We start from the raw sequence: 18,626 nt of genomic DNA, 5'->3' as shown, positions 1-18,626 counted from the left end.
AGAGAAACCTATATAGGTAATATGGGAAGGAGGAACTTAAAAACCTAATAAATGTATTAAGAAGTTTGCAAAAAAAATATTTTATTTACAAAAAGTTCTTTAAGATACATAAATAGAAAGAGATATTTAGAAATCAAAATATGAAAATTTATTTGACTAATACAATAATTTGGAAAAAAAGCATTTAGAATTATTAGATTTATATAATATCGAAACTAAAAAATATAGAGAAACAGTTATTTTATATGAAAAATATAAAATTATAGCATAATCCCTATAAGATGAAACAGAAGAACTCAGAAGATAAAAACCTGAAAAAGGTTTTTAAGAAGTAGAAATATAAGAAAAAATTATAGAAAAACCGTAAAAAAAAAAAAAAAAAAAATTAATTAATAAAAAGTGTTGAAATAATAAAGCACATAATTCTTGAAAAAATTGTTGAAAAAGTATAAAAAAAAAAAATTAATATAATAATAAAAAAAAAAAAAAGCCAGTAGAAACTATAAAAACTATATAATCGCCACCAATATATATAGAAAAAAAAATAGAAGTACCAATAGAAATAATAACAGAGAAAATTGTAGAAAAAATAGTTGAAGTTCCAAAAGAAGTGGTAATAAAAAAAAAAAGCTTAAAAAAAAATATATATATATAAAATAAAATATAAATACTAAAATAATATATATATTTATATATATATATATATATATATATATTCAAATTTATATAAATATTTTATTACCTTTTTTTTTATTATTTATCATTTTTATTTTTATTTTTTTTTAATAATTTTTTAAATTCAAAATTTCAATTATTTTTTATTTATTTACTTTTTTTATTTTTATCTTTAAATTAATTATGCCCTTTAATTTAATATAAATATATAGATAGTTGAAAAAATAATAGAAGTACCTTAAATTTAATTTGTTGATAGAGAAAAAATAGTTGAAGTTAAAGTCCCTGAATATATAGAAAAAATTGTTGAAGTAGAAAAGCCTATTTATATTGATCATCCGCCATAATTAGTAAAAGAATATATAGAAATAAGAGATTAATAAGCTGAAAAAGAATTACAATTTGTTTGTGAAGATTACAGAAAATTATAATAAATTCATAATAATATTGTATTTGAATTCAATACTTTAACTGATAAACATTCTAAATTGTAATTCGAATATGAGGATTTCGCAAATTAACAAATAACTTAATTTGAATAAAACAGAAATAAATTAATTGAGGAAATCAAGTCTAATCATAATACTATAGACGAAATGAGGGATAAATTAACTCAACTTTATAAAGAAATATAATTAATAACAGAGCAAAATAATAACAAAAATGTTGAATTAAACAATCATATTAGATATTTAGAAGATTATATTTCTACTAATATTCCTTAATAAAAAGTTTTAAGATAAGTGGTTGATTAATAAGTTCCTATTTATTATAAATAAGGCGTTAATAATGATAATTATTAAAACTATTAATATTATTAAAATTAAAATACATTTAATTAATAATAATATCCATAATCATAATAATAAAAAGAAAGTTAATAATACAAATATTGATAAAATATTATTAAAACTTAATATTTAGTATTTTTATAAGTAAGCAAAAAATTTTTACAATTAAAATTTTGTTTTCATTTTAAATAAAAAATATTTAATATATATTAAATTTGTCAATTTTATTATTCTTATTATTTAGTTACTATCCTTTATTATTATATAAAACTTAATTATTCTCTTTGATCAATTTTTAATATATTACCATATATAGCTTTTTCAATACAATCATATTCGAAATCTTTTAATTATTAAATTAATTTTTTTTATTGTATTTACTAGTAAAATCGTCTTTAGGAGAAACATTTTTTAATTCAGAATATGTTGCATCAATTTTATTTGATTTATGCTTATTAACAATACTTTATAAGAGCTAGCAATTTTCTATCTAAGTTTCACCTCCTTTTGAATAAGGAACAATATGATCATATTAATAGCATAATGGCCCATTACATGATGTAAGACTCTATTTAAATTAATTATTTATCAGTTTATTTAAAAAATATTAACTTTAATAACGGGATTTCCTACTGCATCTAGCCTCCATCTTTCAGGATGCCTTCCTATCATAATTTATGCCTTTTTATAAAATATTTATATATATAATTTAATATTTATTAATTATATTTAATTCTATTATAATTATACGTTTTTCCAACATTCTTCTTTTTATTAATATGTAAATATTCTATTGCTTTTACTTCTTTTGATAGGTATTTATTCTAGATTAACTTATTCAGTTTATTATATATTAGGTTGAGTAACTATTTAATTTTAATTATCCTACTCTTACATATTATATTAATTTTTTGAAAAACTAAAAAATATATTTTAAATATCTTTTTATATTATTCTTCTACAGAATTTTCGAATATTGAATATATAAAATTTTAATTATTAAATTTTCATTTAAGAAAAAAAAAAAAAATTATTAAAAATGGATAAATTATAATAAACTCAAGAAACATTAAATTCAATTAGAAATTAATTCCAAGTTTAAATTCGTAAAAAGAAAAATGGATAAACATTATTTTAGAAAAGATTAAAATATTAATAAGTAAATATTGAAAAAGAAGATAATGTGAAATAAAATAATAACTTTTTATTAGAAATAAATAAAAATTCTTTATAATAGTCAGAAAATGAACTTTAGTAAAATATCAAAAAAATTGATTTTGTTAATATAGAGATATAAATAAATTAATATTTAAAATTAATATAAAATGAAAAATAAATATATATATTAAAAACAAATATACCTTAATTACTTTTAAATTTATTAAACAATGAACTTTTCAAAAATTATCTTCATATATAAATATTAAGTTGTTGTTTTTTAGCAAATTTAACATTTGCAAAATATTAAGAATATAAACATTTAGTTAAGTCAAAATTATTATAAACATTAATTTAAAAAACATTAATTTAAATACCAGAAATAGCTGAATAAACTATATGGGCATTAAATAATATATTATTAGATTAAAAATAGTAAAAAATACTTTAAAAAATATTTAACTTCAATCCAAACATACTTTAAGATATATATTTTCTTTATGTATAAAAATAAAACTAAAATTAAATTCTTTTAAAATAATCAATATAATTTATATGTACTTCTTGTTTAATTGCGAAGGAAAATATTTCTCTTTTTTTTTAAATTATTAAACCTTCCTTTAAAAATCTATGTATACTTTTATCAAAAGAATCTATTTAAAAATCTATTAAAACATAAATTTTAGATACTATTGGAAACATATGTGATGGTAACGGACTTGCTATAACAGAATTATTAAATTGTGGTATAGATATTATATTAAATTTATTTATAAAAGAAGAAGTTTAGAGTAATAATATAACACTTTTAAAATCTTCTCTAATTGTAGCAACTTGTATTTGTGGAGGAAATGATTATCATGCATAATAAATGATTAACTCAGGTATTATAAGTTATGTTTTAATTCTATTAAATCATTAAAATTAAGAAATAAGATATATAAATGCTTATTTAATATCAAACTTATGTGCGGGTAATTACTAATAAATAGAAACACTGATAAATTTTTAATTAATAAATAAAATTATGTAAAAAATTTATATTGATGATTATATTGTTAAAAGAGAATATATAATTTCTCTTGTGAATTGTACAACATAGGCAAATAAAAAATAAATTGAAAATTTAGTTTCTTTAGGAATTTTAGAAATTTTATGTGAAAATGTTTAAACTTTTAAACTTGAATAAAATATCATCTTATTAATATTATAAGTTATAAATAATATTTTAAATAATTGTGTAAAAGAATTAAATAAATATATCATATTTAAATTATATGAAATAAAATGTATTGAAGTTCTATAAAATATATGTTAAAATTAATAAAATAAAGAATTAATTAGAGAAGCATAAATAATAATTAGTATAATAGAATAATAGTCATGAATAATTATTATTTATTTATATCTTAAAAATTTATAATTTTATAAAGTCAAAATTAGAATTAAATTCAAAAGTATTTTTGTATATTAGTTATTTAAAATAAAGAATGAGTAAATGAAAATTAATTATGAAGTAAAAAAAAGTATTTAACATTAAAAAATTATGCTTAATATGTTCATATTATATTAATTTTTTTATTATTTAAAATATAATATGTATATATAAAAAAAGCAAAAAAAATAGATATTTGATTTAATTTTTTTTAATTTAAAAATAAAAATAAAAAGAGAAAAAGTAATAATAAATCAATTTTTTATAATAATTAAAATAAATTTAATTTTAATATCAGATAGTAAAATAATAAAAAAAAAATATAAATAAAAATTACATTAATAAATATAAATGAACTAAAAAAAAGTTAATAAAATATTAAAAAATAAAAAATATAAAATTAAACATACTATTTTTTTATTATATTTATTATAATAATTAAAATTAAATATTTTTTTTTTTTTTTTTTTTATTTATTTATTTATTTATTTAACATTTTATATATTTATATATTTATTTATTTTCTTTTTTAATTTTATTTCTTATATTCTTTTTTTTTACATATATTAAATTCTTTATATCTTTTATTATTATTATTATTTTTATTTTTACTCTAATCATAATAATTATTTTTTTATTTTTTATAAAAAAAATTATATTAATTATAATATTACTTTATTTTATCTTATTTTAATTAATTTAAAAAACTTATTTTATTATATAAATCTTTTTTAATTATTTATTAATTTTTATTTTAAAAAAAATATAAAATAATTTAATTTAATAAAAATTTTTAAAAAAATAATAATTTTTATATATTTGATTTTTATAACTATATTTAAATAAAGTTAACCTTTATTCAATTTATAATTATTATTTATTTTTTTAAAAATAGCATATTATAAAATCTTCTAAATACATTTTTTTTAAAATCTATTTTGTTTTATAATCTCTATCTAACACTCTATATTTTTCTTTTATTTTACAAAAAACAATAAAAATAATTTCCTTTTTATATATATAAAAAGTAATTTTTCACATTTTTGAAAGAATAATATAAAGGATACTTTAGTATTATAAATTATTAAAAATTGCATATTATATTAATTAAAAATTATTTTTAAAATAAATTATAATAAAACCATATATTAATCCGAAAAAATATGTAACTGATTTTATTAAACTATATATAGTTTTACTATATATATAATATTTATAAAAAAAGTATTTAAAATATATAAAAAAAAAAATATTTTAGGATATTAAATTAATTATTTTATTGTATTAATTTTACTATAAAAAAAAAATTACTTAATATTTTTACATTATTGATTTAAAATAAAAAAAAAAAAAAATATAAAAAATATAATAATAAAATTAATAATATAAACATAAATAATAATAACTTATAGAATTAACCTTTAATTAAATGAGAGTACACATATATTTAGTTTAACCGTGATTTATTATTATTTTTCATAATTTTTTATAATTGAATAAATAATAAATTTTTGAAAAAGAAATAATTTTATTTTTTAAAAAATTATATAAATTAAAATATTAAATATACAAATATTACCAAATAATAAAATAAAGATACTTTATATAAAAATATTACATAATTTAAAAATATATAAATATTAATAAAATTATTTTTAAAATATTAAAATAATTATTATAAGTGAAAATAGTAATATAAAAATTATTATTTTTATAACTTATACTTTTTTTTATTTTTGTTTTAAAAAAAACTATATATTTCCATTTATAATTTTTAAATTAAAAAGATTAAAAACAAAAATAAATAAATAATCAATAAAAAAAACGCTCGATGAAGGGATCGAACCTTCGACCTTGCGGTTAACAGCCGCATGCTCTAACCATCTGAGCTAATCGAGCTAATTAGAAATAAAAGCATAATTTTTTATAAAACAATAGAAATTTGATAGTATTTTTATTTTTATTTTCAATTTTAGAGGAAAAAATTTAATCATATTTTTTAATTTTAATTATTATTTTTATTTGAAAAAAAATTATTTATATAAATTTTATAGATTATTATTAATCACTCTTTTATATATTATAAATAATATAAATATTTCTAAAAATAAAATTAATAAAAAAAAGAACGAAGACTTCCTGGATATTACAGTTATTTAAATGATTAAATATATATATATATATATTATTTACATTAATTTTTAAAGACATATTCAATCTAACCATAAGGAATAAAACAGTTAAAGATTTTCAAATAATAATAGTAATTAAGTTTTAAATTTACAAGGTAAAACATATACAAATTTATAATAATAATTCAATAAATAAAATAATAAATGGGTTTTATTCCTTAAAAAAAATCAGAGAGCTTTTATTGTAAAAAAAAGATGAAAAAATTATATTTTTTGTTCAAACATTTTTTTTTATATTTTCCGTAATTTTTTATTTTAAAAATTTTTAAATTCAATTAATAAAAAAAAGGAGAGTAAAAACAATAATGGCTTTTATAAACTATTTTTATTTTTATATTCTAATATTATTTTATAATAAATAATATTTTGATTATTAATATAAATTTTTTTCATAATTTATATATTAAGATTATAAAATAAATAATCTTAAATTTATACAAATATTTTCAAAATAAAAAATATTTTCAAAAAAAAAAAATTAATTATTTAAATTTTTTTAATATAATATAAAAAAAAAAAATATTAATAGGGTTTTTTGATTTGGGCTAACTTAATTTATAATTTAAGTATACATTTTATTTTAAATCTTTGGTTGGAAATTTAGTTTATATTTTTTAATTTAGCTTTAAATATTTTATAATTAAAATAACTTATTCATTAAATTTAATTAACTTTTTAATTCAGTAAATCGTTAACAAGTTAAATTGCATTTTAAATATCCTCTTAATTGAATTTATTTTTTCCTTTATTAAAAATCAATTAATCAATATTATTTTGATTTTCTTAAATTTTCTATATTTATTATTTTTTTCTTTCCTCAATCGTTTATCTCTTTTATATTTCTTAATTTTCTTGAGAGTTTTCTTCATATTATGATTTTGACTCTTAAAATTATGTTTATTATCTTTAACTAATGCTATTTAATTTTAATAATTCAAATTCTTCAAAAGAATCATTTAAAGTATTTTAGATTTTTCCTATAGCAGATATTTAATTAGTTAATTCTTTTATTTTTAAAGGAGCTTATTGATTAGCTTCTTAATTAGTATCAATTTAATTTTTAATTAATGAATTTTATTATTAATTACTTTTAAAATCAATATTATTTTATGTTTGATGATTATTTTAAATATTGTTTTGTATATTTTTATTATTTGTTTATAATTTTTATTAAATTACTTAATCAAACTGTTCTTATTATATTATTATTGGTCTACTTTATAAAAATTATACTGTCTTTTTTATTTAATATTAGATTTTTTTATTTATTTTAATTAATTTAAATTATACTTTTTATAATTCCTAAATATTTTGCATTAATTGATTAATTTAATTCTAATGATTTTGGCTTTCTTATTCCTTTTACTATAATAATTTTTAATGTAATATTTACATTTATTTGATTTTTTAATTCATTTATTATTATATTTAATTATATTCTTCATTTCTTTATTAAATTATATCTTCAAGATTATATATCATATTGTTCTCGATATTTTTTTGTTACTATTTTTAAATAAAAAGATCCTTTTCGTACATTTTCCTTTCTTATTCTAGTTATTATGAAATTATTAAATTTGTCATAACAGCATAATTAGGATGATCTATATTTAAAGGTAGAATATTTTAATGTTTATTTTTCATGTGATTATCTAAATAATTTTCATTTTAAAAATACTTTTTATTATATTTATTTGAATTAAATAAAATTTATTATTACCTTGTCAACACATATAACACATTTATATATTTATTTGTTTTTTAAAAAATATTTATATTTGTTTATTGCATTTTTTTTAATTTCAATTTCACACCTTAAATCTTGAATTTTCTTTTTACTTTTTTTTAAATTGTTTTCAATTTTTTATATTTCATTTTTAAAAAAAAATGTTTCATTTTGCATTTTTTTATCTAATTATTATAAATAATTAAATGAATAATCTTAGTATTAAATTGTAATTTAGAAAATTTAAAGTAATTTAATTATTTGATTTGGTTTTTTCTAATTAAACTCCTCTACTGATACATTAGAATTAATAATATTTGGTAAGTAAAATTATAAAGTTTCTAACATTTCTATTTTTTTTAAATCTTTTATGTTTAAATCTGTAATATTATTCCAATTAATTTTCTATTGTATTTAATTATCTTAATAAAGCTAAGATTCAAATTATTATTAATGGATATGATTGTCCGATAAATTCATTTCTATTTTTATAATTTTATTAAATATTTTAATTTATTTATTTTATTTTATTGAATTAAGTTATTTTTAATTTAAAACAAAAAGTATAGTTAATTAAATATTTAATTTAAAAAATAAAATTAATATTTTTTAGTTAATTTATATAATTAATTGTTTTTAATTTCAAATATGCTTATTTTCATTTGCATTACAATTTAAAGTACCATCAATAATTTTTTTACATCTTTCAAGGATCATTTTATTTAATTAATCATTTTATTAAACTAAAGTTGTGTTGAATCCTTTATATTCTTAATTTTATTAAGGTGTGTTATGAATTTCTGAATATTTTATATTACTTTGTTGATTTTACTTTTGGATCGAATTTTTTTCAAATAGTTATTATTGTTACTAATTAATGATATTTTTGTTGTTTTCGTCTACTTTAGGAAAATCTAAATTTTTCTGAACGTAATTCTATTAGTTTTAATATCGTTAAAGGAGCTCCATTTTTTCATGTAAATTTCTTTCCATTCTTTATAATTCTCTTTAATAAAATGTAACTTCCCTTTCTTTTTCTTGTCTTAAATTACTAATAGAACGTTCTCCATTTTAAACAAGTTAATTAACTTACCTTTCATATTATAAAATTATATTCTCTTTTTCCTTTATAAAAATAAATATATATATATATATATATATAAATCTTAAATTATTTTTAAATAATAAAGTATATACATTATATAAATCTTAAAACTTTAGTCTTTGTCTTTCTTACTCTCTATAGTTTTATTCTTATTATATTTTTAAACAGTTGTTTTCTTCTTCTAATTACCTCATAGCTATTTTTAAATTGCTTAACTAATGATTTAGAGTATATGTTTGATTTTATACTTCCAAAGCAATTTTTTCTTCTTAATTAATACAAGTTTATTTATATTAACTTAATTTATTTTCTAGCATTTACACCATATCATTATATACTTATTCTTTTTACTACATTAATGCTTCTAATTCTATATATTTAGCTTAAAGTTGCTCAAATTAAGATTCTTCATAAAATTATTAGTTTGTTTTGGATTATATTTATTCTTCTATTGTTACATATTTTTTATTAGAATGCAATATTACATTTTAATAAGTTTGATCTTAATATTAATTTTAAAGTTTGTTGTCAATGTATTAATTTTCTATATTATTATCTTTAAATTTGAAATCAATTAATTTATTATATTAATTTATTTAGAGTTAATCGGTATTAATGCTGTTAGATATAATATTCATTTTAATATTTATTTTTATATTTATAATTTTTTTAAAAAAATATAAAATATTAAATATATATATATTTAATATATTGTTATTTATAACATTAAAAATTGAAAACAAAAGACGATTTCGAATTTCAGATTAAAAAAAATATTTAAAAAATAAATATAGAACAATATTATTTATAATAAAAAAAAAAGATATATATGTTCAATTTTTTAAAATTATAATTGTTTTAATATTTTATATATAAAATCAATAATTATTATTAAAAATATAAAAAAAAAAATGTCAAATAAAAAATATTTAAAATATATATATAAATTAATTTAGAAAAAATTTAAATATTTATAAATTCATTAAATAATATATAAATAATAAAAAAAAAATTATAAAAATGCTATTAAAAGCATAATAATCAAAATTAATTTAGTAATAAATAATAAAAAATAAAATCATATATAAATAAAAAAAAATATTATTAATTAATGATTTAAATAAATTATATTCTTATAAAATAATTATATTCTTAAAAAAAATAAAGAAAATATTAGTAAGAAATAATAAAAATAAAAGAAAAATAAATATATAAAATGTTAAATAAATAAATAAAAATATAAATATAAATATAAATAAAAATAAAAGAATATAAATAAAAATAAAAGAATATAAATAAAAATATATTGTATTGTATAGTATTGTATTGTATTGTATTATATTGTATTGTATTATATTGTATTTTATTTATTTATTTTTATATTTTTTTTTTTTTCTTATTCTTATATATATCATTAAATTTATAATATTAATTTATATAATTTTTTTTAATATTAAATAAATTTACAAAAAATTTATTTAACTTAAACTTAATTTTTCGAATCAAACATAATTAATACATAATATAATAAAAATATTCTTAGTTTATTTATATATTTGTATGTTTTATATATTTATTTTTAAATCATTATATATTTTAAATATTAAAAAAAGTATTACATAATAATTAAACAAAAATATTGATTTTTTTTTTTTAAGTAATATTACAAATAATTTTTTTACTAATTATTTCGTTATTTATTTATATATAATTATTTTTACATTAATAAAATATAAATATACAATTATCATTTAATTTATTATAATAAACAAAAACAATGTATTATTATATGAAAATTATTTATAATCATATTTAATATAGAAGAAGAAAAAGTTATATAATTTATAAATCAATTGATCATAATTGCATATAAATATTTTATTTAAGTTAGTTATTAATATTTATTTATACATTTATTAATCTTTTTTTTCAATTATATCTTTATTATTTTAATATATTACCTTTTTCATTTTATTTTATTTATTTATTATTTTATTAGTTTTTCTTTAATTTAATCAAATTTAAAAAGATGAAAAAAAAATGATTAATTCCTTTTTTTAGATTATACACAAAAAAAATAAAAAAATAGAACAAATAATACTTAAATTTTTCTTTTATTATATTTCCAAATGGTTTTGTTAATCAAATATTTAATTTATAAAATGTTTTTTTATATTATATATATTTATTATTATTACTATTAGCATTTTTAAATAAAATTATAAATAAAATATACATATATAATATTAATTTTTATATCTAAATATTTTTTTTTTTGAAAATATATAGATAATTTTAATATTATATAAATTAATTAATGAATTGAATAGAAATTAAATATTTTTGTATTTTAATAATATTTTTTTTTTTCATATATATCTCTTCATTTAATTATGTAAGTTTGCTTATTATTCTAAATCTTTATTTTAATTAATTTTATATTTAAAACTATGTAGATATGTCATTTATTTAAATATTTTTTAAAAAGCATTATATTTTGTTATATTATACTTTAAAAAAAATTAAAAATATAAAAAATATTAAATTTTCTATGTTATTTTATTAAAATAATTTATTTTATATATAATTAATTGAGTTTACTATAACTTTGAGACTATTTAGATTTATTTATATAACCTATAATAAAAAATTTAGGCATTTGTAAAAATTTTTATTTATTTTAATGTATAAATAATTTAAAAAAATATTATTAAAATATTTTAAAATAATAAATTATTAATAAACTATATTAATAATACTAATAATATATAAAAATATTATATAATTCCTTTTACTAACAAAAATTAAACTCTAATAACAAACAAAAAATACATATAAATAAGAAAAAAACAAAAAAAAAACAAAATCTCTAAAAAATAAATAAAAAAAATATAATAATAAAAAATTAAAACAAATTAAATAAAAAAAGAAAATAAATAAAATGAGTAATACTAAATAAAAAGCTTATAATCCAAACGAAAATATATCTGACCAAAATAATAACCAGCTTAATTCAATTAATGGAACTACTAATTAATAGCGTCTAAAGCATCATGTATAGCAGTTCTTAAATAAAATGAGAAATGAAAGTGATTTAATGTATAAGTAATTCGCTGAATATTGCAAGTAAAATAGAGAAATAACTAAATGGAACTAATTTCATCAAGGAATGGGTTAAATGTTTGAAAAATATGGAGATTTACTTTAGGAAGTGAATTTAATGTTACACCCTGACTATAAATTTGAAATATAAGAGTAAGCAAGAAATATGAAGCTAAAAGAAAGCGAAATAGGAAACAACAATAATATATAAGCATTATAATAAAATTCATAATAAAGATAAGAATAATTATAATCCTAATAATAAATGCAATAATGCTAACAGGCTAATAATTAATCTTAATAATCTTCTAAATATAAAGGCTAATTGTAAGGCCAAAAGCAAAGCTCTGTTTCTATGAACTAAGAAGAAATAGAATAAAAATTTGCTATATTATGTTAAGAGCTTAATAAAAGTTATCCATAATAGTACAAGGAATTATTAAATATTATTAATCAAAAATCTTAATAAAAATAAAAAGATTAAAGTTAAACAATAATGGACTCCTTTTCTTAGGTTTTCGGAAATGAACATCCTCTATATATTAAGTTATGTAATATGTTCAAAGGTGACATTTAAAAAGATTTATCAACTAAGACAAATTAATAATATGAAAATAATAAAAATATCCAAGGAAAACAAAAAATTAAAAAGTAAACGATTGAAAATAATTAAAACTATAGCTAAAATATTTCTGCTAAAACATAAGATATACAAGAAAATATTAATAATATAGAAAATTAAGGTATTTTCAAATTAAAAATATTTACTTTTATATTATTTCATTTTTTCAAAATACATTTTAAATTATAAATTAAATTTAACTTTATATAATAGAGTTTACAAACGAATACTTATATTCAAAAAATGTTTCTTTACCTTAAGGTGCAACTAAAGTAAAAGAAAAAAATGAAAATAAAATTTAAATAAATTATTTTAAATAAAAAAGAGTGAAATAAGTCTAATGAATTATATTTATGGATATATGGATCCTATTGCACTAAATAGCATGATAAAACTTCTTTACTTATATACAGAATGTATTATAACAACAAAATAAATGATAGACTAAGGTTCTTATCTTTTATAAGGTTTTTAATAACCAGAAAAACTTGTTGAATAATTAAAAGATTTAGTAGAATGCCGTCAAAATGGTAGAAGAAAATTGACTAATTATTTTAAGCCTTTAGCAGATATAGACTTCAATAATTGTGAGAGGTTTACCCATAGCTATGTAAAAACTCCTCCTTGTTATCCCATTCAATACTCTGGTATGAATAAAGTATCTAAAAGTTTAATAAATACTTAAATCATAACAGTTCCAAGGGGTAGTGAACATGTGACGTTTAGTATTATGAGAAAAAATATTTATGAAGAATAACTTTTTAAAAGCGAAGATGAAAAATATGAATTTGACCATCATATTTAAATATTAAAAAGGACAATAAAATTACTTGAAGAAGCATAAAAAATAGAAGATACTGAAAAGTAAAAAAACTTTATTGAAAAAGCTCTTGAAATGAAAATAATTTAATATATGTACAAAAATGGATCCAATGAATAAAATGAAATTTGCATATTTATGCTTAAAAATCCTAAATTCGGAATTGAATAACCTTTAAGATCTTTAAAAGCGAAGTTGGAAGAAGTATAGAATGCAAAAAAACTTAAATGAAGAAATCATGGATTGAAGTAGCAGAAAAAACCTACACAGATCACTTGATCATAGATCTTTTATCTTTAAAAGACATGATAAAAAATATACTTAATAACAAAGATTTGAAAAAGAAGCTGAATTTAGAAATAAAATGTTATTGAAAAAAGCGAATTAAAAAATAGAAAATAAAGATGATTTTTCAACTAATATTTACAAGTATTTCGGAGACTTCCTTAACACATTTGAAAATATAACTAATTTAGAAAAATGTCAGCATGATAATACAGGAAAAATAAATTTTGATTATGAACTTATTAAGAAGAAATATACATTACCGATTATGATTCTTAAATTTGATAAAAAAGACATTTCCGAAGATGCACTTTCAATTCTAATTTTTTATCTTTAAAACTTTGCAGTTTGTCATGAGAAAGAAAAAATTAAAAAAGCTGTTCTAAACTTAATGAGTAAGTATTTTGGTATTAATTATTATAATTATATTGATAGCAACATGAATGAGAATAAAATTATTAAATAAGTAACTGATATTGAAAATAAAATTTTTGAAAAAGTTTAGTCATATTTAAAAACTAATAAAGAAGATAACATAAATTAATAAGAAGAAAATAATAAACTTTAAACTCCATTAAAAGCTAACCATTTATTGGACTCTCCGTTAGAAAATAATTAAAAAGTTGTTGAAAGTACTGATAAAAATATAGATGATGAAAATGATAATGATAATTCTGATCTTAGTGATGTTTTCAATTAAGAAAACAAAAAAATTAATTAACCATTAGATAAATGAATTATTCATCTGAAAAAATAAATGAAAATTAATATTTTCCTGAATATAAACCAGAACAAAAAAACTAGATTTTGTTTTTCGGAACAAAATATATGTATGCTTTTATTAGATTTTTCTATGTTCTATATGAGAGGTTATACAAAGCTTAAGAAATTTCAGATCATTTTGAAGATAATTCTAAAACAAATAAGTTATTAACTTAAGAAAAAAAAGATTTGGCTAAGGAAAGATATTCAATATTTAAAAATATACTTATTAGCTCTTTCAAAACAAAAGAAAATAAATATGAAGATTATCTAAGAAGTATTTTTGGAAAACAGGCTTTCTTATTATTTACTATTGATAAAACTCTTATTTCTACAGTAAAAAGTCTTCAATTATACCTATAAGATAATCTAAATTAAAAATTTTTAAATCTTTAATAAGATTAAGGAGAAAATTTTGTTGAAGAGATTATTTATGCTAAAATTAACAAAATTATCTTGAACTCTATTTCTGGATAAGGTAATGATAAATTTGATAAATATATTTTTAGATTTAATATTGATAAAAATACTAATGTTATGTACGTAAACTATATTGACTCCATCTATAAAGATTGGACTGGTGACTAAATTGAGAGGTCCAAATATTATTTTAATTAATATGTTTAAGAAAGTGTTTAATTTCAAAACAAATGCTAAATTTCATAATCCGCAGTTTATTTAAATAGAAATAAAGCTAAAAATATATAAAAAATTAAGCATAAAATAATTTAAATTTATTAAAAAAATGAATTAGAATATCTAACTTTGCATAACTCAACTAATATTATTAATACAAGTAATAATAAAGAAGACATTTTAATTTCAAGTTAAAAATTAAAAAGAAAATTAACTCCTTTAAATAATATTGTTTCTACTGAATATAAAAAAGTATGTAATTTTAATAAATGGATAGAATAAAAATTTAAAAATTTAGATAAAAAAAATTGAATTATAAGTATAATAAATTATATATATTTATTTTACATAAAATATAAAAATAAAATAAATAAAATAATTAATATTTTTCGATTATTTTTTAATTTAATAATAATTTTATAAGTGGTATATATTTATTATAAAATAATTATTTAATAAACATAAATTTTAAAATATTAATTAATTCAATATAAACTATATTTATTTATACTTATCTTTTTATATTTAAAGACATATTTTTATATTTATTAATTTATAAATAGTATTTTTTATAGTAAAATTGGATTTCTTAAAAAATTAAATAAAAAAATTTAAAAATCATAAAATTATTAATAATTTAATAAATTTAAAATTCTATAAAATATAAAAATAATAATATAAAAAATATAAATTTCATATAAAAATTAAAATCATAAATTATATAAATATAATATAAAAAAAAAATATATATCAATAATTAATTTAAAATTTAAATAATAAATAAGTCTAATAACATAAAAAAAAAATGAATAAATATTAGTGCAGTAAAAAAGCAAGAGTTAATAATTCTAATAAAATTATTGATTTAATAATATACAATCAAATTATATAAATTTATTTAAATAAGAAACATAAATATATATTAAAAAAAAGGAAATACTAAAATAATTATTAATAATTTAGAAAAAATTATTGTAGATATATTAAAAAATATTTTTTTTATTTTTATAATAAAAAAATTATATAATTAATTCAATTATATTAATAAGATTTAATGATATAAAATTTAATATAAAAATATTCTAATATAAATTTTTATATAAAAAAATAAAGATTAAAAAAGAAAAAAAATAAAAAAAAAAAAATCAAAATATTAGAAAAATTGATAAATAAAAGATAAAAAAAAAAATATTTATTATTTATGTTAGTAATAAAAATAAAATTGAAAAAAATTAAAATAAAAATAAAATAATTTTCCTATAATAAATATATATTAATTATATTTATATTTATATTTATATTTATTTTTATATTTATATTAATATTTATATTTATAATAAATATTTACATATATATATATATATATATATAATATTTTTTTATATACATAAAATAAAATTTACAACTATAATATAAATAAAAATTTTATATTTTTATAATCATAATGTTTCTTTAATAAGCTTATGAAAGAAGAATAAGAGATAATGTTTAAAATATAAATACATAATAAGTTATATAAAACATTTAAAAATATAATAAATTAAAAAGGAATAATAATTAGATACATATATAAAAACAAAAATTAGATTTAAAATTTTAAAATAGGAAGTATTAAAAATGGAAAATATCATTTTGACAAAGATGAAGAATTTTTTTCTATAAATGACATTCCAAAACAACATTTAGAATCTAAAAAATAAATTAAATAATTTATTGATCCTGATATTTTAAATTTAAGAAAAAAAGAATGGAATCCATCTATTTTATTACCTTTAAATCCAAAATTAGAAGAACCTCATGAAAGAAAGTTAATGAAAGTAAAAAAAATTAAACTCTAAGAAATAATCATTAATAAATAAAAAGATTAAGTTAGGTCTTATAGATCGCCCTATCCCAATCCCTAAAGAAATTGTTTAAGAAGAAAAATATGATGATGGTAGAAAATGGAATATAAGTACTTAACAAGACAAATAGAATCGTTAAAATATCCTCAAAGAATTGTGATTTTTTAAATAAAAAATATAAATTAATTTTATTTTTATCAAGTACAATAAAATCGAAAAGATTAAATAAAGTTAGATATGATGAATTATTAACTAATTATAACTCTCCTTAATAATCAATAAAACTTTAAGTAGAAAAATAAAGAACTATAAAAAAAGAAGAAAAATAATGGCGAAATAAATTAAAATAAGAGTATTTCTATAAATTATTATGTGTATTATTTTTAAAAAAAAAGATATGTATTTTAAAATCCAAATTCATCAATAGAGAAAATTTAAGGAGCAGTATTTAGACTTGATTATGAATCAAAATTAAGATAAAAACAAATATAATTAATTGTATTAAAATTAAAATTAATATAAACATTATATTTTAAAATAAAAAGGACCCAAATTGTGTTTTTAAACCTATATTATATAAGCCTTTATGTGAAAAGCAAATAAAATATTTTCATACAGGAATATATTAGGCTTGTCATAAAAAAAAAATGATGAAAATACTTAAAAAAAAGAACGTTAAGCATGGTCTTGCTGCCTAAATACAGATAAAGATAGTCAAGGATGCAACAAATACATAGTTGATAATAAAAAATGGTAATATGCTTCATATGTATCATGAGGTTAAATGAAAAAATTATATAAAAATATATATTCATATAAGTTATTTATATTAAAATTTACATAACAAAAACTATATAATAAATATTTCAATAATTTTTTGATTTTATAACTCCTATTCTTGAATCATTAGGTACTTAAATATATTTTGTGTTTTAGTCATAAAAAATGTTATTGCCTTAAGGCACAGGCATATCATAGATTAAATCATTTTTTGTAAAAAAATATCCTAAAATTAGAGAATGAGTAAAAATAATAAATACAAAAATAAACAATTTTCTTAACATATCTTGTTAGACCTAATATAATTTTTACTTTATTTTATTTATTAAATAAAAAAAAATTAATATTTTTACATTTTTATAACAGTTTTAGTATTATTATTATTATTATTATTATTATTATTATTATTATTATTATTATTATTATTATTATTATTATTATTATTATTAATTATTTTTTATATTTATTATTTATATCTTCATCATAATAATTATTTTTAAAACTTCTTTATTATTCTTAATAGTTTTATTCTTAATAATCGTTATAATATTAATTTTTATTTTAATTGTTTTTAGTTTATTATTATTATTATTTATTTTATCTAAGCTAAAAATATGCTTCATTTATCAACTTTAATTTTTCCTAATCATCTTTATTTTTATTTATATCAGGATGATATTATTTTACTAATTT

The 18,626-nt window shown here is 14.6% G+C and overlaps 2 protein-coding genes and 1 non-coding gene across 3 annotated transcripts, besides 38 other annotated features; all 3 read right to left on the bottom strand. All coding sequences in view use genetic code 6, as the record gives it.

The window, feature by feature from the left end:
* Positions 1-632: 632 nt before the first annotated feature.
* Positions 633-715: a microsatellite.
* Positions 642-716: a microsatellite.
* Positions 679-736: a microsatellite.
* A 618-nt stretch (positions 737-1,354) lies between these two features.
* IMG5_167370 (hypothetical protein) lies at positions 1,355-2,138 on the bottom strand (the record flags this gene model as incomplete). The annotated part of the gene is made up of 4 exons (XM_004030071.1): positions 1,355-1,437; positions 1,774-1,809; positions 1,848-2,034; positions 2,079-2,138. The coding sequence occupies 4 exons, from the start codon at positions 2,136-2,138 to the stop codon at positions 1,355-1,357; spliced, it is 366 nt and encodes a 121-aa protein (XP_004030119.1).
* A 623-nt stretch (positions 2,139-2,761) lies between these two features.
* Positions 2,762-2,826: a microsatellite.
* Positions 2,827-2,968: 142 nt separating this feature from the next.
* Positions 2,969-2,998: a microsatellite.
* Positions 2,999-4,527: 1,529 nt separating this feature from the next.
* Positions 4,528-4,582: a microsatellite.
* A 396-nt stretch (positions 4,583-4,978) lies between these two features.
* Positions 4,979-5,011: a microsatellite.
* A 382-nt stretch (positions 5,012-5,393) lies between these two features.
* Positions 5,394-5,460: a microsatellite.
* Positions 5,416-5,461: a microsatellite.
* A 423-nt stretch (positions 5,462-5,884) lies between these two features.
* On the bottom strand, positions 5,885-5,958 carry IMG5_167360. The gene has a single exon. It is a non-coding gene; the product is annotated as a tRNA-Asn (tRNA).
* A 731-nt stretch (positions 5,959-6,689) lies between these two features.
* Positions 6,690-6,728: a microsatellite.
* A 120-nt stretch (positions 6,729-6,848) lies between these two features.
* Positions 6,849-6,893: a microsatellite.
* Positions 6,894-7,383: 490 nt separating this feature from the next.
* Positions 7,384-7,424: a microsatellite.
* Positions 7,425-9,710: 2,286 nt separating this feature from the next.
* Positions 9,711-9,744: a microsatellite.
* Positions 9,745-10,200: 456 nt separating this feature from the next.
* Positions 10,201-10,245: a microsatellite.
* Positions 10,246-10,265: 20 nt separating this feature from the next.
* Positions 10,266-10,386: a microsatellite.
* Positions 10,268-10,386: a microsatellite.
* Positions 10,284-10,388: a microsatellite.
* Positions 10,310-10,388: a microsatellite.
* Positions 10,331-10,386: a microsatellite.
* Positions 10,387-10,458: a microsatellite.
* Positions 10,387-10,466: a microsatellite.
* Positions 10,434-10,490: a microsatellite.
* A 1,146-nt stretch (positions 10,491-11,636) lies between these two features.
* Positions 11,637-11,675: a microsatellite.
* A 277-nt stretch (positions 11,676-11,952) lies between these two features.
* Positions 11,953-12,010: a microsatellite.
* Positions 11,953-12,023: a microsatellite.
* Positions 11,990-12,024: a microsatellite.
* A 99-nt stretch (positions 12,025-12,123) lies between these two features.
* On the bottom strand, positions 12,124-12,898 carry IMG5_167350 (hypothetical protein). The gene has a single exon (XM_004030070.1). It carries the CDS (start codon positions 12,714-12,716, stop codon positions 12,411-12,413), a length of 306 nt encoding a protein of 101 aa, XP_004030118.1. The 5' UTR covers positions 12,717-12,898; the 3' UTR covers positions 12,124-12,410.
* Positions 12,899-15,915: 3,017 nt separating this feature from the next.
* Positions 15,916-15,985: a microsatellite.
* Positions 15,940-16,036: a microsatellite.
* Positions 15,966-16,057: a microsatellite.
* Positions 15,970-16,057: a microsatellite.
* Positions 15,971-16,024: a microsatellite.
* A 353-nt stretch (positions 16,058-16,410) lies between the features above and the next one.
* Positions 16,411-16,454: a microsatellite.
* Positions 16,411-16,460: a microsatellite.
* Positions 16,427-16,460: a microsatellite.
* A 62-nt stretch (positions 16,461-16,522) lies between these two features.
* Positions 16,523-16,561: a microsatellite.
* A 14-nt stretch (positions 16,562-16,575) lies between these two features.
* Positions 16,576-16,677: a microsatellite.
* Positions 16,576-16,684: a microsatellite.
* A 1,621-nt stretch (positions 16,685-18,305) lies between these two features.
* Positions 18,306-18,404: a microsatellite.
* Positions 18,405-18,626: the final 222 nt, after the last annotated feature.

The sequence above is a fragment of the Ichthyophthirius multifiliis genome (genome assembly GCF_000220395.1).
Source record: "Ichthyophthirius multifiliis unplaced genomic scaffold scaff_1120509251244, whole genome shotgun sequence".
Classification (NCBI taxonomy): Eukaryota; Ciliophora; class Oligohymenophorea; order Hymenostomatida; genus Ichthyophthirius; species Ichthyophthirius multifiliis.
Note: the sequence above shows the minus strand (reverse complement) of the source record. Positions and strands in the feature narration are given on the sequence as shown.